General features: G+C 32.7%; 1 protein-coding gene across 1 annotated transcript in view; it reads left to right on the top strand.

Moving 5' to 3' along the window:
* The window catches only part of Snapin (SNAP associated protein), a 55,371-nt gene that overhangs the window by 16,765 nt on the left and 12,800 nt on the right, over positions 1-25,806 (top strand). Inside the window, exons 2-3 of the mRNA XM_035375914.2 lie at positions 1,651-1,697; positions 20,098-20,216. Coding sequence (XP_035231805.2) covers positions 1,651-1,697; positions 20,098-20,216 — 166 coding nt within the window. The remainder of the gene's footprint in view (positions 1-1,650; positions 1,698-20,097; positions 20,217-25,806) is intronic.

Genomic DNA, 25,806 nt, shown 5'->3' with positions numbered 1-25,806 from the left:
TTCTGCTGTATTGAGTTGTGATGGTGTACTTATTTTAATGCTATTTTTTGTGCGTTGAATTTTTTGATTTGAGCTCTATGGTTATTGATTCGAAAGTTAAGATTGTTTTTAGTCTGTCCTATATATTTAATATATATATATATATGTATGTATGTATATCCACCCCCTTACGCTGCCTTTATTTTCACAGTTTTTGGCTGTAGATGTATACTTTCTATTACAAAAGTGTTTTAGATTATGAAAATATTCATGTTTTGCCAATTTCAAATTTTAAAAGAATGTTAATTTAGGACAAATAATGAAATCTTACTTTTAATATAGTCTTCTGGTTGCTATATTTGTCTTTGGGAAAGTTTTATACTCATTATGAAAACAAGAAATTTGACTTATTTCGTGTATTTTTAAATTGAAATTTGTTTGGGACATAAATTAACCATTATATTTAATTTTAAAATATGTCATTTTTAGGTCATTTTCAACTTGTCTTAAAGAATCAGTTAATCATGTTAGAATAATTTAAAGAAATAAGGGTGAAAATATATTTACGGGTGCCCCTTGGCGATTTCTGGCGGTACTTGAATACCGAGTTTGTCCAATTCTTTCACTTGTTATTTTGTCTTTGTGTAGTGGTGATTTTTGATGTATGTACACATTGACTTATTTTCACTTAAAAAAAGTTCAGAGAATTGCACAAACTTGGCATTGTGCACTCCCTTGACTTTGTCCATGTACACATCGATCTATATTCACTTAAAAAGTCAAAGGAGCAGCCAACAAAAATTATATAATCTCAATAAACTACATTTTAAATCAAGCAATCAAATAACATAAAAAAGGATCATCTTAGCACTACAGAAAGGAAATATCCACTTACCTTATTTAGAAATTTCCCTTTCTTCAGTCAAACAAAATTCCTTAACAGCATCCAAAAACTTCCTAAAATTATCTGAACTAGAATCTGTACACTGGTGACATAACATAAATTCACAAAAATAAGAGTAAAAAATATCCTTCGTAGCGCCGATATCCTCTGACGTTCGACCATGTGCATTTCTAAAAACAGGGCACTTATAATGCCTTCTAAGTAAATTTTCACACCACTCAATTAATGCTCTTTTTCCCCTTTCTTTCCAAATCATACAGAAACTTCAAATTAATCTTACCACATTCAGCCATTCTGCCATCTAAACCACAAAATGAGCTATGTACTTCCTAACCAACACACACCACAAACCCTTACATCTCTTTTCCCATAATTCAAAATTTACTGCAATAACGCAGCCAATTATTTCATAATAGGACTTTCATAACATTCAACTTCTCAGGTTACCATAAATGAAATAACAACTTTGCAATAATAGAAGGGGCACCCTTCAATTTACTCTGACTGAAATAAGTTTAAATGAAACACATAGAAGGAACTTATGTAGTGGCATCAAATTTTTAAATGATGTTTTTAGATGACATAAAAATATTAAATTAACACTATGCAGTTAAGTTATGTATATTCAAGTTTCTTTATGACGAATTTAAAATTTGTATTTTTAACACTTTTTCCCTCAGTAATTCAGCTTATACCTTTGATTTTATTTCCTATGTATATATATATACAAATATGTTTGGACTTTTTTTTTTTTTTTTTTTTTTCAGAATAAGTCAAAAAGAATTACGACAACAGATAGAAAGTTTATCAGAAGGTAATTATAGATATATTTTTTTAACTGAGAAACATCATTTGCAAATTCCTCTAAATTTATAAGCATTTACTTAAAAATATAGTTTTATATTAATAGTTTTTAATTTTAAATTTCAGAAAATTGACAGAAATAGTAGTAGTATTGCTTTCTAGTTACTATACTGCAAATAAATAAACTAAGAAGAAAAATCTAAAATGTAACTTTTTTAGAAACTTATAAATCCAGAATTTAAAACTCGCTGAAATAAAATTGCATGCACACAAATATGTACAGTACAAAGTCCAACATCCAGACTTATCGGGACTTCAGTGTTTCAGGATTTTGGATTTTTCAGATATTAGATCATTAGTTTAAATCTAGTAAGATGACATGTAGAAATTATAAAGTTAATATGAAATAATGCAGCATTTATGACTATATGACTGTAAGGGATCAAAATTAAAAATACACATATATATTTATTTATTTGTTTGCTTTAAACATTTGCTATAAAAAATTTCTTTCAATGTAAGTTTTTTAATTTATTTCATTTTTTGTGCTAGTACATTCTCAACAACCTTGCTCTCAATTTCTTCACTATCAGTTGAGATATTTTCAGGATTTAGAAATATGCTGCAGATTTCACTATTCATTAATTGATTGATAATTGGGGCATTGTCATTGTAATGAAAAACTTTAGTTATACAGTCAAAAGTCATTAATCCAGACTCGTCAAGACTTCGGCAATTCCGGATTATCGATTTTTCCAGATTATAGATCATCAGTTTAAATCTGGTAAGGTGGCATGCAGAAATTATAAAATTAAAAATATGAAACCGTAATTTATGAAATAAAGAACAATTATGATCTAAAGGGTATCAAAATTTACAAAAAAAAAAAAGCTTAATATTTATTTGTTTACTTAATTAAACATTTCTTTCAATGTAAGTTGTTTAAGTTGCTTTGTATTTTTGTGTGATAATACGTTCTCTTTAATTCTATAAACAGACATAATTTCTTGTTCAGTTACAAAGTTCCGCTGTTCAAGTCCTATAATTGCTGTGTCTACCGACTAATTTGTCAATTGAAATTTTTTCGTTTTCAATAACCTCTGTCACTTTCTTCGCTATCGGAAGCAAATTATAATGACGAGGAAATTGATTGAAATCATATCAAAGAGAGTACATCGAGATGAAATACTATATTTAGTAAGGAATTATAAGCCAAATAAAATAAAAACATCTGCCCTGAAGATAAGGATAGTGCTGACAGATCAACTTCCAATTCATTGTGAGCAGCGGCTTTAAAGATAAACAAACTTTAAAGTTTAGATAAACAAAGGATATGCCTTTATCCATTTTTTGCAGCAATTCCACTTTTTGTTTAATGAACTTCAAAATATACTTTTGCTTTGTAGATCCTTTACATATTAATAAATATATATCATAAATTCTATTTGACATAATCGAAAGTTCAAGCTTACTTTTATAAAATTGCTCTAACAGTCTGCAGAAAATAATAAGCCGCATCCAATTCGAAGATTAAGGAACAACGCAATCTGCAACATTAACTGAAATAGATAATTAGATAATTTTAGCTTAGCTTATACCGTCTGTTATACATTAAACGCGCACTCGTAAACGTATTTCGCGCACACGCACAAGCATATTCGCAGTCGTAAAGGTCTTACGCGCATGCGTCAACGCGGCGCATGCACAGAAAGTTTGTAGCTTTGAGGTCCGGATTATGGGTGTCCAAATTAACGACTTTTGACTGTATCATTTTCATTTATTACCTTTTCTCCATGTTTCTTTACAAATTCCACAAATAGGAAAACTTCGCTTTTTGTTTGTGATGTCTGAAAACTTCAAATTTGCAACTATCATCATAAAGCATAGCTATTCTGTGTTATACAGTATTAGCAATGTATCATGAGATTGCTGACTAAAGATATTCTGTTAAATTTTGTCTTGCTTCTATTACACATTGACAATGCTAAGCCTGAATTATATTAGTTTAGTTATTTATTATACTTATGACTTTTTCCCTCTTATGCTTAAGGCATATCTGAATCTTGAATAAATAAATTCCCCCATAAACTTAAGACTTATCCAGAGCCAGTGCTAGACATTTTGCAGCTCGGTGCAGTCTCTTTCCAAAATTCTGCTGCCAAGCACCTCTCTAAATTCTAAAAATTCTGCTACTCCTAAATTTCATATTCCAGCACCTTCCATAAATTTTTAACATTTTGCCATTCCTTAATTTTATTGCTTGGTGCTTCTAAAAATTTTGCTTTCCCGTAATTCTGCGGGCTGGTATGCTGCACCAATTCTGACAGTTGTCCTGGACTTAACAGAATACAAATCAGTTTTCTCAATTCAAACAGCACTAAATGTAATCTTTTAGGCTGTGACTATCATTTACAAAATCTACTTTTTGCATATGGAAAGAAATTTTTGTTAAATAACCTCCTTATAACACATTGCCTTGCAACATAAGATCATAATTAGAGTGGAGTTAGTTGAAATCAGTAATCATCTCCTAGCATAATATCAGTATAAAAGGTTACCAATATCTTTGGTGTTCATGAAAATATTTGTTTAGATATTGCTGCAGAGTCATCACAAAGTCACTTTAAAAAGGCAAAGAAAATGCATGTGATACAATAACATGCATGAAATATTTTATATTTTGCTGAATGGTAAAATAGTTTAATTTGGTTAGTAGCAACACATTTCTCTTATACAGTCAAAAGTCGTTAATCCGGACTCGTCGGGACTTTGGCAATTCCGGATTATAGATCATCAGTATAAATCTGGTAAGATGGCATGCAGAAATTATAAAATTCAAAATATGAAACCGTAATTTATGAAATAAAGAACAATTATGATCTAAAGGGTATCAAAATTTACAAAAAAAAAAAAAAAAAAAAGCTTAATATTTATTTGTTTACTTTATTAAACATTTCTTTCAATGTAAGTTGTTTAAGTTGCTTCGTTTTATGTGATAATACTTTCTCTTTAATTCTATAAACAGACTTAACTTTTTCTTCACTTACAAAGTTCCGCTGTTAAAATCCTATAATTGCTGTGTCGAGAATACCGACTAATTTGTCAATTGAAATTTTTTCGTTTTCAATAAACTCTGTCACTTTCTTCGCTATTGGAAGCGAATTATAATGACGAGGAATTTGATTTAAATCATATCAAAGATGGAGTACATCGAGATGAAATACTACATTTAATAAGGAATTATAAGCCAAATAAAATAAAAACATCTGCCCTGAAGATAAGGATAATGCTGACAGATCAACTACCAATTCATTGCGCGGTGCCCTGGCGTTAAAGATAAACAAAGTTTAGATAAACAAACGTTAAAGTTTAGATAAACAAAGGATATGCCTTTATCCATTTTTCGTAGCAATTCCACTTTTTGTTTAATAAACTTCGAAACATACTTTCGCTTTGTAGATAATTTACATATTAATAAATATATATCAGAAATTCTATTTGACATAATCAAAAGTTCAAGCTTACTTTTATAAAATTGCTCTAACAGTCTGCAAAAAATAATAAGCTGGATCCAATTCGAAGATTAAGAAACAATGCAATCTGCAACATTAACTGAAATAGATAATTAAATAAGCTCCGTCCATTATACATTAAACGCGCACTCGTAAACGTAATTTGCGCACTCGCACAAGCATATTCTCAGCCGTAAAGCTTCAAACTTTCTGTGCATGCGTCAGCGCGGCGCATGCGCAGAAAGTTTGAAGCTTTGAGGTCTGGATTATAGATCATTCTGGATTATGGGTGTCCGAATTAACGACTTTTGACTAGTCAAGTTTGTTTATTAAATTCAAGTTAAATTAATTTTCTTTTCCCATACAGCAACAAAATTTTTTTATAGCGCCAAGTTTCCTGATCAAATTTGAAACTATGATTTACAGAGTGGTAACACAAAACTCTTAAATCGCTGAGCTTTTACTCAAAAGCTCATTAAATTAGTGTAAAATGTATGTATATAAAGAGTGCAGACCCCATGGGGCTGGTTTTTGAGAAATCTTATGTAGACAATGACCTTCCTTTTCTTTTGAAAGTCAAGTGTGGAAAGTTTCATAAAGATTGGAATTAAACTGTAGATTTGTATAAATATATATTGACTTACATTTGCTCTGTGTTTTTGATTACATCCGATTCTAGCAGGTACTACATGCTTTCAAAGTAGAAAAATATTAAATTTCTTCTTGAATTTAAAGATTTTCTAACAGTGTTTTCAATTATACATATACTATCTGTTATAGTTACTGGCTGTGATGCATATAACATTAAATGCTTTGAGATTATTTCTTGCTGCTAGTTGACTATGTGTGTGTGTTAGATCATACCTGAATTGTCTGAAGATAACATGTTGCATAATTTATTCTTTTTAACCATTGCATTCAAAGTTAGAATAACATATATATCCATAATTAGTGTAATAGTTGTTAAATATAAATTGCATGTTCAGTACAGTCAAAAGTCCTTAATCAGGACACCCATAATCCGGAATGATCTATGATCCGGCTACAAACAACTACCTCAAAGCTACAAACCTTCTGCGCATGTGTCAACACAATAATGCGTTGGCGCATGCGCGTAATACCTTTACACATGCGCATAATACGTTTACGCATGCGCGTTTAATATATAACGGATGGTATAAACTAAGCTAAAATTATCTGTTTCTGTTAATGTTGCAGATTGCGTTGTTCCTTAATCTTCGAATTGGATCCGGCTTATTACTTTTTGAAGACTGTTAGAGCAATTTTATAAAAGTAAGTTGGAACTTTCGATTATGTCAAAAAGAATTTCCGAAGCTGGAGCTGCAAAAGGATTTACAAAGGGAAAGCATGTTTCGATGTCCATCAAACAAAAAGTGGAATTCCAACAAAAAATGGAAAAAGGCTCCTTTGTTTCTCTAACCATTCCGAAATCTGTTTATCAATTTCACGCTGCACTGCGTGGGGGGGGGGGGGACGTGGCGGCACGCAATGAACTGGAAATTTATCCGTCAGCACTATTCTTATCTTCAGGGCAGATGTTTTTACTTTATTTGGCTTATAATTCCTTACTAAATGTAGTATTTCATCTCGATATACTCCATCTTTGATATGATTTAAATCTAATTCCTCGTCATTATAAACATCACGAGTACACATCAAATAGTTTTCTGGTCGCAATTTTCTAATTTTGACTATGCGTAATGTATGCTTTACGCATGCGCGTGTTGAAAGAAATGGTTAATAAAGTAAACAAATAAATATTAAGCTTTTTTTTTGTAAATTTTGATACCCTTTAGATCATAATTGCTCTTTATTTCATAAATTACGGTTTCATACGAGGGCTATCCAGAAAGTAGATTACGTTTTGGAATAAAAAAATAAACAAAGTATAGGAAACAAATTTTATTATATACAGATGAAAGCCACACTCAAATACTACTTTTCTACATAGTCACCATACAAATTAAGGCATTTATCGTAGCGATGTACGAGCTTGGAAATTCCTTCGTCGAAAAATTCGGCCGCCTGCGCCTTCAACCACTTCGTTACCTCTTCTTGCCTTCCATCTTGCACAAAACTTGTGGTAACCAAGCTTTTCGCTGATGATTTCGTGCAACAAACTTCGCGAAATTTGTGGAAAACTCAAAGAAAGTTCCGTTATTGTGAAATTTCGATTTTCATGGACTTTAGCATCGACTTTTTCGAGAAGTTCGGCGGTCACTATGCTGGGTGTCCCACTTCGATCTTCGTCGTGAACATTGGTTCGGCCATTTTGAAATCTTATGACCCACTGACGCACTCCACCTTCAGTGATAATGTTGTCCCCATACACTTCACGAAGCTGCCGATAGATTTCTATCGGTTTACAGTTTTTTGCAGTCAGAAACCTTATTACTGAGCGCAGCTCGCGGGATTTTCAATTAACGCAGACATTTCAAACCGTCACAGTATCTGAACGGAGCACAGCACGAACCTCTCACTAGCACGGCTAGATGCAGACTGAGCTGCGCAACGCTCTGACCCCAAGATGGCCGCGCTAGCCCCGCCCCTAGCGGACACAGACGGAAACGTAATCTACTTCCTGGATGGCCCTCGTATTTTAATTTTATGATTTTGCATGCCATCTTACCAGATTTAAACTGATGATCTATAATCCGGAAAAATTGATAATCCAGAATCCCAGAAGTCCCGACGCATCCGGATTAAAGACTTTTGACTGTAGTATAGTCTTAGTCAAACTAATTTTTTTTTATTATAGAATATTATTGTATGTGTACGGGTTCATAATGGATTGAATGTGTACAGAACATATAATAGCGTATAAAATTTATTTTCCCAAAAGAAACACTTAACAATTCTGGAAATTTCCACAAGAGTACTTGTACAGATCTTCTGGGTATAACTGAGCACAATCACCACTTCAAACTATTAAGAATATTAACTCAATACAATGCAAAGTTCATCTAAAGAATGCAGATTTCACCGAGATCTCTCAATATTCCAAAGTCAACCCTGAAATAAAAACTGAGAACTGATGCTCTCTCCAGTCTTGTATAGTTTTGACCTGGTTGCTGAAAAATTTCCAGTACCTTCCATTTCTTGAAATTGCTGAAAGTCATGTACTGTCAGTTGCATATAAAAGCTGAATACAGTTACAGTTACATAGTCACTTAGGCCAATTATAGTTATACAGGGATGGGAACAAAATATCACCAAATTTGACAACTTTTGGTGATAAAAATTAGTTGTCAAAACCATTGCCAGCTTGATGATATCTTGCCATTTTAGCAAGTTGGCCATTTTACCTCAATATTAAATAGACTTCCCTTGTAATGTTATTTTTCAGTAAAGCTTCACGTTTCTTGTCTCTGTTTGTGTTACATTATAATAAAATTTGAATAGTATATAACATTGCATATATATGTATCTTAATAGTAATGAACTCACACCTTGAGAACTGATTGACATCTTGCAATAATGTTTTTTTCTTATCAACACAAACTTTCATTGTGCTGAAGAGAAATACTTTGAATTTTGCAGAAATTTGGTTTGGAAATTTGTGAAATCTATCATTTCCTTAGTTTAAATATTCTAAAATGTTATTAATAATTTACCCACTATATCCAGTTTTGTTTAATTTTATTTCATCTCATTATCATTTAGTTAGAGAGAAAGTATTTAAAGGGAAAAAAAAATTGTGTAGTTTTTTCCCCAGGGATGGGAGGGGGCATACTTCCATTTGGGAATATCCATGCAAGCTCATATATATTCTTCTGCTAATAAATGCAGTTAGACTATCCATTCATAATATCATTAAATGATTACCATTATTTAGTTTCTGTGTTTTCCAAGTTACGAAATGTAAGTAAAATCAGAAGTTTTCCAGCTGTTGGGATACTTCTGAAACAACAGTTCAAATGTTATTTGTTGTACAGTCAAAAGTCGTTAATCCGGACACCCAAAATCCGGTTCTCAAGGCTACAAACTTTCTGCGCATGCGTCAACACATAATGCATTCACATATGCGCATAGGTGTTTACGCATGCACGTAGTACTTTTGCGCTTGGGCATAATATGTTTACGCATGTGCGTTTAATGTATAACGGATGGTATAAGCTAAGCTAAAATTATCTGTTTTAGTTAATGTTGCAGATTGCGTTGTTCCTTAATCTTCAAATTGGATCCGGCTTATTATTTTTTGCAGACTGTTAGAGCAATTTTATAAAAGTAAGTTGGAACTTTCGATTATGTCAAAAAGAATTTCCGAAGCTGGAGCTGTAAAAGGATCTCAAAGGAAAAGAATGTTTCGATGTCCATCAAACAAAAAGTGGAATTCCAGCAAAAAATGGATAAAGGCTCCTTTGTTTCTCTAACTATTCCGAAATCTGTTTATCATTTTCACGCTGCTCTGCGTGGGGGGGGGTAGGGGGATGTCGCGGCACGCAATGAACTGGAAATTTATCTGTCAGCACTATCCTTATCTTCAGGGGAGATGTTTTTACTTTATTTGGCATATAATTCCTTACTAAATGTAGTATTTCATCTCGATATACTCCATCTTTGATATGGTTTAAATCTAATTCCTCATCATTATAAACATCACGAGTACACATCAAGTAGTTTTATGGTCGCAATTTTCTAATTTTGACTATGCGTAATGTATGCTTTACGCATGTGCGTGTTGAAAGAAATGTTTAATAAAGTAAACAAATAAGTATTAAGCTTTTTTATTGGAATTTTTGATACCCTTTAGATCATAATTGCTCTTTATTTCATAAATCACGGTTTTGTATTTTTAATTTTATAATTTCTGCATGCCATCTTACCATATTTAAACTGATGATCTATAATCCGGAAAAATCGATAATCCAGAATCCCAGAAGTCCCGACGCATCCGGATTAAAGACTTTTGACTGTAGTATAGTCTTAGTCAAACTATTTTTTTTTTATTATAGAATGTTGTTGTATGTGTACGGGTTCATAATGGATTGAATGTGTACAGAACATATAATAGCGTATAAAATTTATTTTCTCAAAAGAAACACTTTACAATTCTGGAACTTTCCACAAGAGTACTTGTACAGATCTTCTGGGTATAACTGAGCACAATCAGTAATTACCACTTCAAACTATTAAGAATATTAACTCAATACAATGCAAAGTTCATCTAAAGAATACAGCTTTCACCGAGATCTCTCAATATTCCAAAGTCAACCCTGAAATAAAAACTGAGAACTGATGCTCTCTCCAGTCTTGTATAGTTTTGACCTGGTTGCTGAAAAATTTCCAGTACCTTCCTTTTCTTGAAATTGCTGAAAGTCATGTACTGTCAGTTGCATATAAAAGCTGAATACAGTTACAGTTACATAGTCACTTAGGCCAATTATAGTTATACAGGGATGGGAACAAAATATCACCAAATTTGACAACTTTTGGTGATAAAAATTAGTTGTCAAAACCATTGCCAGCTTGATGATATCTTGCCATTTTAGCAAGTTGGCCATTTTACCTCAATATTATTTAGACTTCCCTTGTAATGTTATTTTTCAGTAAAGCTTCACGTTTCTTGTCTCTGTTTGTGTTGCATTATAATAAAATTTGAATAGTATATAACATTGCATATATATGTACCTTAATAGTAATGAACTGACACCTTGAGAACTGATTGACATCTTGCAATAATGTTTTTTTCTTATCAACACAAACTTTCCTTGTGCTGAAGAGAAATACTTTGAATTTTGCAGAAATTTGGTTTGGAAATTTGTGAAATCTATCATTTCCTTAGTTTAAATATTCTAAAATGTTATTAATAATTTACCCACTATATTCAGTTTTGTTTAATTTTATTTCATCTCATTATCATTTAGTTGGAGAGAAAGTATTTAAAGGGAAAACAAAATTGTGTAGTTTTTTTCCCAGGGATCGGAGGGGGCATACTTCCATTTGGGAATATCCATGCAAGCTCATATATATTCTTCTGCTAATAAATGCAGTTAGACTATCCATTCATAATATCATTAAATGATTACCATTATTTAGTTTCTGTGTTTTCCAAGTTACGAAATGTAAGTAAAATCAGAAGTTTTCCAGCTGTTGGGATACTTCTGAAACAACAGTTCAAATGTTATTTGTTGTACAGTCAAAAGTCGTTAATCCGGACACCCAAAATCCGGTTCTCAAGGCTACAAACTTTCTGCGCATGCGTCAACACATAATGCGTTCACACATGCGCATAGGTGTTTACGCATGCACCTAGTACTTTTGCGCTTGGGCATAATATGTTTACGCATGTGTGTTTAATGTATAACGGATGGTATAAGCTAAGCTAAAATTATCTGTTTTAGTTAATGTTGCAGATTGCGTTGTTCCTTAATCTTCAAATTGGATCCGGCTTATTATTTTTTGCAGACTGTTAGAGCAATTTTATAAAAGTAAGTTGGAACTTTCGATTATGTCAAAAAGAATTTCCGAAGCTGGAGCTGTAAAAGGATCTACAAAGGGAAAGCATGTTTCGATGTACAGCAAACAAAAAGTGGAATTCCAGCAAAAAATGGATAAAGGCTGATTTGTTTCTTTAACCATTCAGAAATCTGTTTATCATTTTCACGCTGCTCTGCGTGGGGGGGGGGGGGGTAGGGGGATGTCGCGGCACGCAATGAACTGGAAATTTATCTGTCAGCACTATCCTTTCTGAAATTTGTTTATCAATTTAACGCGGGGGGGTACGTGGCGGCGTGCTATGAACTTTAAGTTGATCTGTCAACACTATCCTTATCTTCAGGGCAGATGTTTTTATTTTATTCAGCTTATAATTCCTTACTAAATGTAGTATTCATCTCGATGTATTCCGTCTTTGATATGATTTAAATCAAATTCCTCGTCATCATAAATATCACGAGTACACATTAAATAGTTTTCTGGTCGCAATTTTCTAATTTTGACTATGCGTAATGTATGCTTTACGCATGTGCGTGTTGAAAGAAATTTTTAATAAAGTAAACAAATAAATATTAAGCTTGTTTTTTGGAATTTTTGATACCCTTTAGATCATAATTGCTCTTTATTTCATAAATTACGGTTTCATATTTTTAATTTTATAATTTCTGCATGCCATCTTACCAGATTTAAACTGATGATCTATAATCCGGAAAAATCGATAATCCAGCATCCCCGAAGTCCCGACGCATCTGGATTAAAAACTTTTGACTGTAGTATAGTCTTAGTCAAATTAATTTTTTTTATTATAGAATATTATTGTATGTGTACGGGTTCATAATGGATTGAATGTGTACAGAACATATAATAGCATATAAAATTTATTTTCCCAAAAGAAACACTTTACAATTCTGGAACTTTCCACAAGAGTACTTGTACAGATCTTCTGTGTATAACTGAGCACAATCAGTAATTACCACTTCAAACTATTAAGAATATTAACTCAATACAATGCAAAGTTCATCTAAAGAATGCAGATTTCACCGAGATCTCTCAATATTCCAAAGTCAACCCTGAAATAAAAACTGAGAACTGATGCTCTCTCCAGTCTTGTATAGTTTTGACCTGGTTGCTGAAAAATTTCCAGTACCTTCCATTTCTTGAAATTGCTGAAAGTCATGTACTGTCAGTTGCATATAAAAGCTGAATACAGTTACAGTTACATAGTCACTTAGGCCAATTATAGCTATACAGGGATGGGAACAAAATATCACCAAATTTGACAACTTTTGGTGATAAAAATTAGTTATCAAAACCATTGCCAGCTTGATGATATCTTGCCATTTTAGCAAGTTGGCCATTTTACCTCAATATTAAATAGACTTCCCTTGTAATGTTATTTTTCAGTAAAGCTTCACGTTTCTTGTCTCTGTTGGTGTTACATTATAATAAAATTTGAATAGTATATAACATTGCATATATATGTATCTTAATAGTAATGAACTGACACCTTGAGAACTGATTGACATCTTGCAATAATGTTTTTTTCTTATCAACACAAACTTTCATTGTGCTGAAGAGAAATACTTTGAATTTTGCAGAAATTTGGTTTGGAAATTTGTGAAATCTATCATTTCCTTAGTTTAAATATTCTAAAATATTATTAATAATTTACCCACTATATTCAGTTTTTTTAAAATTTTATTTCATCTCATTATCATTTAGTTAGAGAGAAAGTATTTAAAGGGAAAAAAAAATTGTGTAGTTTTTTTCCCAGGGATGGGTGGGGGCATACTCCCATTTGGGAATATCCATGCAAGCTCATATATATTCTTCTGCTAATAAATGCAGTTACACTATCCATTCATAATATCATTAAATGATTACCATTATTTAGTTTCTGTGTTTTCCAAGTTACGAAATGTAAGTAAAATCAGAAGTTTTCCAGCTGTTGGGATACTTCTGAAACAACAGTTCAAATGTTATTTGTTGTACAGTCAAAGGTCGTTAATCCGGACACCTATAATCCGGAATGATCTATAATCCGGACCTCAAGGCTACAAACTTTCTGCGCATGCGTCAACACATAATGCGTTCACACATGCGAATGGGCGTTTACGCATGCGCGTAGTACTTTTGCGCTTGCGCATAATATGGTTACGCATGTGCGTTTAATGTATAACGGATGGTATAAGCTAAGCTAAAATTATCTAATTATCTATTTCAGTTAATGTTGCAGATTGCGTTGTTCCTTAATCTTCGAATTGGATCCAGCTTATTATTTTTTGCAGACTGTTGGAGCAATTTTATAAAAGTAAGCTTGAACTTTCGATTATGTCAAATAGAATTTCTGATATATATTTACTAATATGTAAAAGATCTACGAAGCAAAAGTACGTTTCGATGTCATCAAACAAAAAGTGGAATTGCTGCAAAAAATGGATAAAGGTATATTCTTTGTTTCTCTAACTATTCTGAAATTTATCAATTTAACGCGGGGGGTACGTCGCGGCGTGCTATGAACTGGAAGTTGATCTGTCAGCACTATCCTTATCTTCAGGGCAGATGTTTTTATTTTATTCAGCTTATAATTCCTTACTAAATGTAGTATTCATCTCAATGTATTCCGTCTTTGATATGATTTAAATCAAATTCCTCGTCATCATAAATATCACGAGTACACATTAAATAGTTTTCTGGTCGCAATTTTCGAATTTTGACTATGCGAAATGTATGTTTTACGCATATGCGTGTTGAAAGAAATTTTTAATAAAGTAAAGAAATAAATATTGAGCCCTTTTTTTTTTTTTTTTTTTTTTTTTTTTTTTTTTTTTTTTGTAAATTTTGATGCCCTTTAGATCATAATTGCCCTTTATTTCATAAATTACAGTTTCATATTTTTAATTTTATAATTTCTGCATGCCATGTTACCAGATGTAAACTGATGATCGATAATCCGGAATCGCCGAAGTCCCAACGAGTTCAGATTAAAGACTTTTGACTGTAATACGATATTTTTTACTGCTATAAAGTATTGTTACAGATTTTTAGTTAGCTATATATATATGCTATATTTAGTTGGCCCATTTTGTTTCTAAATTTGTATTTGATTTGATTTGCATTTTGTATTTGATAGTATTTGATTCGTTTTAAGTTACTTATTGCAATTATTGTTTATGTTGTTTGTTATTGTAATGTAATGTTTATTATTGCATTGATGCCTTAGTTGTAAGTTTGGCTTCCTGTGCAGGGATTGTACTGCCTGGGGCGTGCAGTGCTTGGGAAGAGGGCAGTATTACAGATTTTGTTTTCAGTTGCCTATTTTTAGTAGAATTGTAATTAAAATTGTTTTATATCCCCATACAATGCAGCATGAGACTTTCTTTTGCTTTCCAGAAACTTCCAAAAAACCGAAGTTACAAGAACCTTCTCATGACTGATTAAAAATTCTTCAAAAAGCCCAAGAGAAACATCTCAGTTCAATTGTTTACTCAGTTGTTCTTGGTGTTTACTTTGCTGCTGTAATTTTGAGATCAGTTTAAATTTCTCTGCACTTTGGATTGCATTCTGTTTAACGTTTTAGTAGTTTAAAATGCAACTACTGGTTGATATTGTTATATTGTATGAATATCTTTGAGTTAAAAAAAACTAGCATTTTGTTACATTTTTTTGATAAGATTAAATTCTATTAACTTTTTATTGGACTTGTGTGTTCAATCTATTACAAAACCTGTGTGCACACAACAGTATTTTCGAAATCATTTCTACATAACTCTCTATGTTGTTGAGGGTTTGGCCTACAAACTTAATCATAGCAAAGTTCCCCAGATGGCTATGATTAAGTATAACTACAAACTATCTTCCCATTTTATACCTTGACTGCTTTTTTTCTTATTTATATATACAATACAAAGCCCAAGATCCAGAACTTTCAGACTTCAGAAATTACCAAATTTAAAATCATCAGTTTTAATGTGGTAGGATGGTATGTAGAAATTATAAAATTAGTAATAGGAAATAGTTGTTTATGGAATGAAGTATATATATGATCTTATTAAAATAATTTGCCAAAATAAAGTGCTTGGTATTTGTTTGTTTTGTTAAACATTTCTTTCAATGTAAGTTTTTTAAGCTGTTTAATTTTTTGTGCTAATTCTTTCTCTTCAGTTTTATAGGTAGACATAATTTTTTGTTTAATTACAAAATTACATGGTTCAAATCCTACAACTGTCATGTTGAGAATTACCACTAAACTGTCAATCAAAATCTTTTCTTTCTTAGAAATCTCTTTGTCACTTTTCACAATTGGTAATGATATTTTCTCGATTTAAAACCATAAAACAGGTTTTACCTTCTGTAAGTTAATTCCTGATTAGGGCATTGTCATCACAATGGAAAACTTCTGTTATATCATCCTGATTTATTATCACTTCTCTACATTTTTTCACAAATTCCATTACTTGGAAAATTTTGCCATCTATCATATATCATTTAAAATATACTTAAAAAAAAAAAAAAAAAAAAAAAAAAAAAAGTTTGTTCGTTTACCTAATTTTGAAATTGTGCTTTCTTAACCCTGAATTTCTTCAACACTGTTTTCTGTCACCAGTGCCACTATAGAAGGTGCATACTAAATATAATTTTATGTAGCAGATCCTGCTATGGCTAAAGAATTAGGAACTGTTTTCAATTTAAACGAAAATTCAAACTTTAATTTTGACAAGTTAGCTATAATAATAACAGCCTGCAAAAATTAATAAGCTAGATCATATTAGAAAGTTAAATGTATAGCATAATTATCTATGTTAACTAAGTTCCAGTTCTTTGAAATCTAATTTGTTCTCTCTTCCCCAACAGCTGAAGCATTTGTCCAATGAATCATTAAAATCTCTTCTTTTTCTGTACAATAGAATATGGAAAGAGTATTTCTTCCCTAATGCTTGGTGAAATGCTATAGTGATCCCCATTGCCAAACCTGGAAAGGACCCAAAGAATCCATCAAATTATCGTATTGTCGCTCTCACTAGCTGCCTATGCAATTTTCTAGAGAAAATGGTAAATAATAGCCTTGTCCATTTTTTGGAAGCAAATGGTTGCCTATCACTAAGCCAAAGTGGTTTCCGGAAAGGCCAATCGACAACTGCTAATGTGCTTATGCTTAAGACCACAGTGCGTAATGTCTTTCTTAAGAGGAACCATTTAGTGTTTTTTTTTTTTTTTTTTTTTTTTTTTTTGACATTGAAAAAAAGCATATGCAAGACATGGAGATATGGAATTCTCCAGGATCTTTATCATTATGGCCTACGAGGAAAACTTCCAATTTTCATTCAGAATTTCATGAAAGCAGGCTCTTTCAAGTAAAAATGGGTTCTGTGCTGTCTAAACCATTTTACCAAGAAGAGGGAGTGCCACAGGGCTGTGTACTGAGTGTAACCATTTTTAACACATTGACTGCCGTAGGGTCACAGGTGGCCGACACTCGACTTGGCTACAATGCTGTGGGGGGCCACCAGTAACCAGCGGCGCGACCAACAGTGAAAATACATAATTAGAGTAAATATCGATACTGATAAATTTTTAAATAATAACCATTATAACTATAATGGTTTGAAGAGTAATAGATCACAGAAATGGTCTGCAGCTTCTCGGGGGGGGTGAGCAGTGACCCCACACCAGGAAAAAAATGTATTAAACACGATTACATAACTCGCCCTATGTTTTGTAGATAATATTTCGACATAGTATGCATCGAATAATAAAAAATTCATGTTGGCGCCATTTGCGAACCACGTAAAATGCACGTGGCATTTAACGTGTTAATATTAAAATAAATGCAATTCTGAAGGAACTTCCTCCAACTGGTATGTTATATATCGACGACTTGCAGATAAGCTGCCAAGCTGCAGATATGTAGTGTGTCGAGAGACAACTACAGATTGTCATTAATAGGATTGTTATATGGTCAGATAAAGATGGATTCAAGTTCTCTAATCGAGAGACAGTTTGTGTCCATTTCTACTATAAAATAAATCTTCGTCTGGATCCTAGAAGGCTCACCAGTTCCAGTAGTATCAGAAGTTAAACTTCTAGGAGTAATATTTGATAAGAAACTCGCTTTTCTTTCCCATGTCTCATACCTAAAGAAAAAGTGTATAAAAGTATTAAATACTTTGAAAGTGTTATCAAATACTTCCTGGGGAGCAGACAAAACTTTTATACTCCAAATTTACAGAGCTCTTATTCACTGCAAAATCGAGTATGTATCAGTGGCCTATGGATCAGCACGACCTTCTGTGGTAAAGAAGCTTGATCCTGTTCATCACCAAGCCCTGAGAATTTGTTTAGGGGCTTTCAGAGCATCTCCTGTGCAGAATTTGTATGTAGAAAGTTTCGAGCCACCCCTTCAGCTGATAACTCGCCCTATGTTTTAAGCAAGAGACATAAGCAATTGTGCCTTCAATATTATTTCAAAACTGTTTCGCATTCTGATAATCCATTCAACTACTTAGTGCTTGATAGCCAGTTTTATTTGCTCTACCAAGTGCATCATTCTTGTATTTCTGCTTTTGGATTATGCGTTCGACAGTGGAGGCAAGAACATGACTTGGAAGAGATGAAAGCAAAGCATTTGGAAATACCTCCTTGGAGAGATGCTCACATTGAGCTTCTCATCATATTTTCCAGCTTAGCTAAAGATAGCACCAGTGATGTCGTGTACAAGCATATTTTCTATGAATATAGACAGGCTTTCAATGACTATGTTACAGTGTATGCAGATGGATCTAAGTCTCAGGATCAGATCGGCTCTGCCTTCATGTGCGAGAATACTATTGAGGGAATAAAACTTCATCTCGCTTGTACTATCTTTATTGCAGAGAACATTGCTTTGCAATTAGCTCTTCTTTCATAGGTAAACAGCATAGGAAAAATTTCGTTATTTACACAGACTCGCTTATTGTACTAAAAGCTCTCGAATTGTATGTGAATAACACAAATCCGATAATCATAGAAGTGCTGAAGCTCAGTATTAGCTTCAATACCAAAGGTTACCAAATAATTTATCGCTGGGTACCAAGCCATGTTGGTATAAAAGGAAATGAACTGCCAGATATCGCTGCAAAATGTGCCTCTGGGTTATCCAGCTTTCCTGTTCTCTATTGAGATATTAATACTCTGATTGGGAGGAAAATTCTGGTGAAATGGGAAAAGCTTTGGGATGTGCAGTTAACCAGTAAATTATGAAATATAAAACCTAAAATAGAACAACGGAAATGTGCCCTAAACTGAAAAGAACAGGTCCTACTTACCCGATTGAGAATCGGTCAACAAGGCTAACACACAAATATCTATTGATGGGCAAAGCTGAACCAGTATGTGCTGAATGCAGCACTGTTTTAATCGTTAAACACATTTGAATTGATTATCCAAATTTTAATTTCTTTCATAATTTTTATTTTAATACTTGTGTGATTTCAGCAAAATATTTAGTTGGTAAAGAACTACATTTTAACATTTTTAACTTTTTAAAAGCTATAAAGTTTAACCACATTATTTGAATGCTCTGAATCCAATATGGGTTTCAGAAGATCTAATTTGGATCTAGTTTTATTCATATCATCAAAATTTATCCTTTGACTATAGATTTTTCTATCTGTATTTCATGGTTTTCATATCCTGGTTTTTTATAAAAGAATTTTATGTGTCTGATCTTATTGCTTGCTATTTTATACACCTGTATGTAACATTGTCTTAAACACAACCTTTTGTTTGGCGCAACATAACCCCATGGGTTTTGTGCCAAAAAACTCCAACCAACCAACCACCCTCTTCTCCAACAAAAGAAAATCAGAACAATATACCACTCCTAGAGCTTCACTTATTGTTTAAGTCAGATAGAAAAATATTAACTTCCCTCCACAACAGCTCAAGGGCCAAAAGCATGGTAGTGGCTAATATTGATCAATGTAATTGTCATTTTCCATGGTACGATTCCCCAAAAAGCAAGTGCTCAAAACTAACATACAGTTCGTCCACAGAAAAATCATTTTTATGGTATGTCTGCTTTTTCTTTTCACTTATAGTCTCCATTCCTAAACTTTATAAAGGAAAAAAAAAAAAAAAATACGGAGCTCTGGATATCAGACTTTGTACTGTATTACCTAAATTACCTGAACTCATTTCAAGATGCATATCGTGGATAAAAATATCATGTAAAATGTATACACCCAGACTGCGTAGAGAGTTAAGAACAAATGAAGTAAATGAATTATACATATGAGCAATAACACAATTTAAATCATTTTGTGTGAATATTTATAACTGAAATATGTAAGCAGCTAATAAGCAGGAAACATATTTATCAGCATATGTATGCAAAATATATTTTCTTAAATTAAGAAATTTAAAAAAAAATTTTTTTATAATTTTTACTTTTTTCTTCAGAACTCCGACAGATATCTGAAACTTACAACTCAATGTTTGATCTTGATGTTTACGTGAAGAAGCTTATGAATGCTAAGCGCAGAGTAATGTTAGTTAATAATATTTTACAGAATGCACAGGTTGGTGAAACTATTACTATTCTCTCAGTTTTAAGTTTAGTTTTTTTTGCAACTGACTGATAAATTTTAATGCATGAAGTAACATAAATGAGCTAAAAATATTTTTATAATTTTCTGTTAACAGGTGCCCGTTATTAAATGTGATAGCTTGTTTATATTGTGTCATGAATATTCCAAATAAGTGGCCGCAAAGTATAAACATCAGTATAGGAATTTTTTCTCCTAAATTTTCATGGATGAGTTAGCACTGGATATGAACTTTAAAAATTAACCACAAATGCAATGTCATTAATCATGATACAAGATATTATGGACAAAATGATGAAATAAATATCAGTGATTAGTCATCGGAACCTAGATTCCTACCTAATCAAATTCGTGTGATAGTAACTATATGAAAACTTGCAAATGTTTTTGGTAATATAGAATGGTATTTATGGTTTTATGCATCCTTAGTAATCTGAAATGGATCTGGTAAAACCTAGTTTGTCTCTATAACAAATTTAGTAAAATAGTAAGTCTTTTCATGATACTTTGTGTATTGTTAGGATTGTTGCCATCTAGTTACATTTTATGCAAACATTTGTGTTTGCTGTTAAATGGTACCCTTAAATAGAGATGCCAGTATTTCTAATCCTGCTATGTGCAGCTATATGAAATATTGTGCATATGCAGCTGATTTCATATATTCATATTTTATGCACTTTAGCTATTGTAATTGTTATTTTTTAATCACTGTTTGTTGCTGGTAAATCGTGTGTTTAACCTTATAACACAAAATTAAGAAAAATGCAACCTTAATTTGACTTTAATTTTAAAAGAAAGATATATGCAGATCTGGCATAACTTCCTATCATTAGTACAGTCAAAAGTCATTAATCCGGACACCCATAATCCAGAATCATCTATAATCCGGACCTCAAGGTTACAAACTTTCTGCGCATAATGCGTTCACACATGCGCATAATATGTTTACGCATGCGCGTTTAATGTATAACAGATGGTATAAGCTAAGCTAAAATTATCTATTTCAGTTAATGTTGCAGATTGCGTTGTTCCTTAATCTTCGAACTGGATCCGGCTTATTATTTTTTGCAGACTGTTAGAGCAATTTTATAAAAGTAAGCTTGAACTTTCGATTATGTCAAATAGAATTTCCAATATATATTTACTAACATGTAAAGGATCTAAAGTGAAAGTATGTTTTGATGTCCATCAAACAAAAAGTGGAATTGCTGCAAAAAATGGATAAAGGCATATTCTTTGTTTCTCTAACCATTCCCAAAACCTGTTTATCAATTTCACGCTGCTCTGCGGGGGGCCGGACGTAGCGGTGTGCAATGAACTGGAAGTTGATCTGTCAGCACTGTTCTTATCTTCAGGGCAGATGTTTTTATTTTATTCAGCTTATAATTCCTTACTAAATGTAGTATTTCATCTCGATGTATTCCATCTTTGATATGATTTAAATCAAATTCCTCGTCATTATAAACATCACGAGTACACATCAAATAGTTTTCTGGTCACAATTTTCTAATTTTGACTATGCGTAATGTATGCTTTACGCATGCGCGTGTTGAAAGAAATGGTTAATAAAGTAAACAAATAAATATTAAGCTTTTTTTTGTAAATTTTGATACCCTTTAGATCATAATTGCTCTTTATTTCATAAATTACGGTTTCATATTTTTAATTTTAAAATTTCTGCATGCCATCTTACCAGATGTAAACTGATGATCTATAATCCGAAAAAATCGATAATCCGGAATCGCCGAAGTCCCGACGAGTCCGGATTAAAGACTTTTGACTGTAATAATTTTCTATCTTCTTTGAGGAATAAATTATTTTATTCTTTTTTCTGCCAAACTTTCGTGATCATTTCAAGTAATCATTCACATAAATGAAAATAAAATTATTAATTAAATCAAAAAAGTTAAATTCTGTGATACATTTCATTTAGTAAAAAATTCATGAGCATTTTCTGTTGTTTAATAAGTGGCTTCATAGTAATAACTTTTTCTAATTACTATTAAGTCACGAAATTTTCTCAGAATAACTCGGAAAAATTTTTTTTTTCAAAGCGGAGAGTTCATTTTCAGATTCTTTTAAAATGCTTCTAAAATTATTCAAAAATAAAACAAAATGAATTTCAGTCCAAGGTAGAATTTTGCTTAATTTTAGATCATTATATCTTTTGGAATCTGGTTGCTTTTTAAATAACATGGTAAAAGGAGGAAGTATTGGACTTAAGCAGTTTAATCTTCTAGAGGGGGAAAAAGTATATAATAAGTTATTATGATGCTTAAAATATATTATGTAAAATACTTATATTTAATGCTCTGATCTGTAACTTTTACAAGTTGCATTCGTAATTGAGGCATAATTGCTAGTTTATCCCCATAAACTGTTTGCTGGTTTACAGTTTGAGACCAGTTTCTTCTATATCAGTGCAATGTATCCATTGTTTGGACAGTTACCTGTTTGACAAGTATTTTAGATTTTGCTTTCCATCTTAGTTTCTTTTCTCAAAATAACATAAAACAAATTTGCAATTAGAATATGCTACACTGTTAGTGGTGTATTTAATAATGGTGTAGCATATCCTAATTGCTAGACCATTAGTGCACCCACTTAGCTTATTCTCATGAGCTGATGAAAGCATGTATAGTCATTTCAGTTAAAGACTGAAGAACTAAATCTAGCAGTTGATGGTGTCTTCAATTAAGGCCTGTACATGAGACCTTGCCATGGTCAGATGGCATAAGATAACCAGGGGCCAATCGCTGAAGTTACTGAATGCTGGTAGTTTGACAAGGTTTCGGTTTGTGGTGAATGGGCATTTTCGTGGTTTTTCTTATGTGTAATGTATGAACCAGTTATCTTAGAAAGTCCTCCATGAAGGCATCCCTCCTCTTAGGCAGATAGCCCTCAAGTGCTTTGCCATAATTAAATAAACCAAAACCAGTCAGATGGTATAATGTTTCTGATTGCCTTGTGTATGACAATTTAATGTATCTGACTCCAATTAAGCATTTCTTTGGTAATAATAAATACTTTATTATGCAACATAAATAGCTTATGTAACTTTTAACACGTTGCATTCATAATTTTGGCATAGTTACTAGCTCGTACCTATAAACAGTTTGCTTGTGTATATTAATAACAGGAAAATTAATTTTAATATCTCTCAGTGTACAATTTGAGACCAACCCTTCTACATTAGTGCAATGTATCCATTGGTTAAGCAGCTTCCTACCTGACAGGTATTTTAGATTTTAATATCCATCTTGAATTTGTTCTCTCAAAATAGCATACAGTAAATTTGCAATTGGGATATGTTACATTGTTAGTGGTGTATTTAATAATGGTGTAAAATATCCTAATTGCTAGACTATTAGTACACCCACTAAGCTTATTCTCTTGAGCTGGTGAAAGCAGTTATAGTCATTTCAAATCAAAGACTGAAGAATTAAATCTAGCAGTTGATGGTGTCTTCAATTAAGTCCTGTACATGAGACCTTGCCATGGTCAGACAACATGATGTTTTTGATTGCCTTGTGTAATGATAATTTGATATATCTGACTCCAATAAAGCAGTTATTTGGTAAGTGAATAAATACTTTATTATCTGAGATGAATAGTTTGATTCTTCTCCTATAACATCACCCACTTTGCAATGCAAAACCAGCCATCACTTTCAATTGTCATTATTTTTAAAGTCTTTAAGGTGCATACAGCACATGCTCCTGATGTGCCTTATATAGGGCCAGGCTTTAACACCGGAGTAGACATGGATGTTTGTAACTGTTGGTGGTGCAGCAAGGAAACTCAAAACATAGGCAAGCTGAAAGTCCTCGAGAGGTTGATTGTAACAGAAGAAGGGTCGGAGAACCTCCGACAGCCTTTCCTTGGGGTGTTCTCACTGAACATTGAGGCAGAACTGCTCAGTTAATATGAGACTGTACCTGTATGACCTGTGAAATGTCTGATGTTTTGCCCACTTTGCTTATACAGTCAAAAGTCGTTAATTCGGACACCCATAATCCGGAATGATCTATAATCCGGACCTCAAAGCTAAAAACTTTCTGCGACAGGTGTTTTACACGTGCGCGTAAGACCTTGACGACTGCGCATATGCCTGTGCGCAAGTGCAGAATACGTTTTCGCCTGTGTGTTTAATGTATAATGGACGGTGTAAGCTAAAATTATCTAATTATCTATTTCAGCTAATGTTAATGATTGCGTTGTTCCTTAATTTTCGAATTGGATCCCTCTTATTATTTTTTGCAGACTGTAAGAGAAATTTTATAAAAGTAAACTTGAACTTTCGATTAGTCAAATAGAATTTCCGATGCTGGAGCTCCCAAAGGATCTACAAAACGAAACTATGTTTCGATGTCCATAAAAAAAAAAAGTGGAATTGCTGCAAAAAATGGATAAAGGCATGTCCGTATCAAAATTATGCAAGGAATATAACATTGGAAAGTCAACTGTATATGACATAAGCAAAAAGAAAAAGGAACTTTTTGATTTTTTTGTGGATTCCAACACCCCACTTGCAATGAATAACAGAAAAAGGGTTCGTTATGCTAAAAGTGACGATCATGACAGAGTGATGATTGAATGGGTCAGACAGCGTCACAGCGAGGACGTGCCATTGACGGGTCCAATGGTAATGGCTCAAGCCAAAATATTTCATGAAGAAATGAACTTAAATGGAGAGTGCGCATATTCGACAGATTGGTTAACAAAATTTTAAAATCGCCATGGTATAAGACAATTAAAAATTTCTGGTGAAAAATCTTCAGCTGATACTGAAGCTGCTGAACAATTTGCAGATGAATTCATTGAATTCATTACTAGTGAACAATTATCTGCAGAACAAATTTACAATGCTGATGAAACTGGTCTTTTCTGGCAATATGTACCGCGAAATACCTTGGCAACCTCTACAGAAAAGGCTCCAACTGTTGTCAAAGATTCCAAAGCGAGACTAACAATTTTAGCATGTGCAAATGCTGCAGGAACGCACAAGTGCAAACTTTTCGTAATCGGAAAACATGCACGACCTTGACCGTTTAAAGGAATAACGATTTTCCCTGTTATATATCATGCAAATAAAAGAGCATGGATGACACAAGTGTTGATGAATGATTGGTTTAAAAATCATTTTATACCCGAGGCTCGGCGACATTTGAGTTCAGTTGGTTTACCTAATGACTCAAAAATAGTTCTGATTGTTGATAACTGTTCGGCGCATACTTCACTTAAAGTTTTAGTGAAAGATAATGTATCTGTGTTATTCTTTCCTCCAAATTGTACGTCTATCATTCAGCCTATGGATATGGAATAGTGCACGCACTAAAATGCAAATATAAAGCAGCATTTTTAAAATCTATGTTAAATTTCTTGAACAGTGGCAAGACTATTCAAGAATTTTTGAAATTTTTTAGCATGAAATCTGCCGTGTGGAGCATGACAAGATCGTGGGAGGATGTGTCTCCAAGTACGTTAAAAAATGCTTGTCATAATTTATGGCCATCTACCATATTTCATGGTGAGGAGGATGAAGATGATAGCCGCGAATTTG

Source organism: Stegodyphus dumicola, chromosome 8 (genome assembly GCF_044657685.1).
Source record: "Stegodyphus dumicola isolate Sdum_Otavi_A_Nest chromosome 8, ASM4465768v1".
NCBI lineage: Eukaryota > Metazoa > Arthropoda > Arachnida > Araneae > Eresidae > Stegodyphus > Stegodyphus dumicola.
Note: the sequence above shows the minus strand (reverse complement) of the source record. Positions and strands in the feature narration are given on the sequence as shown.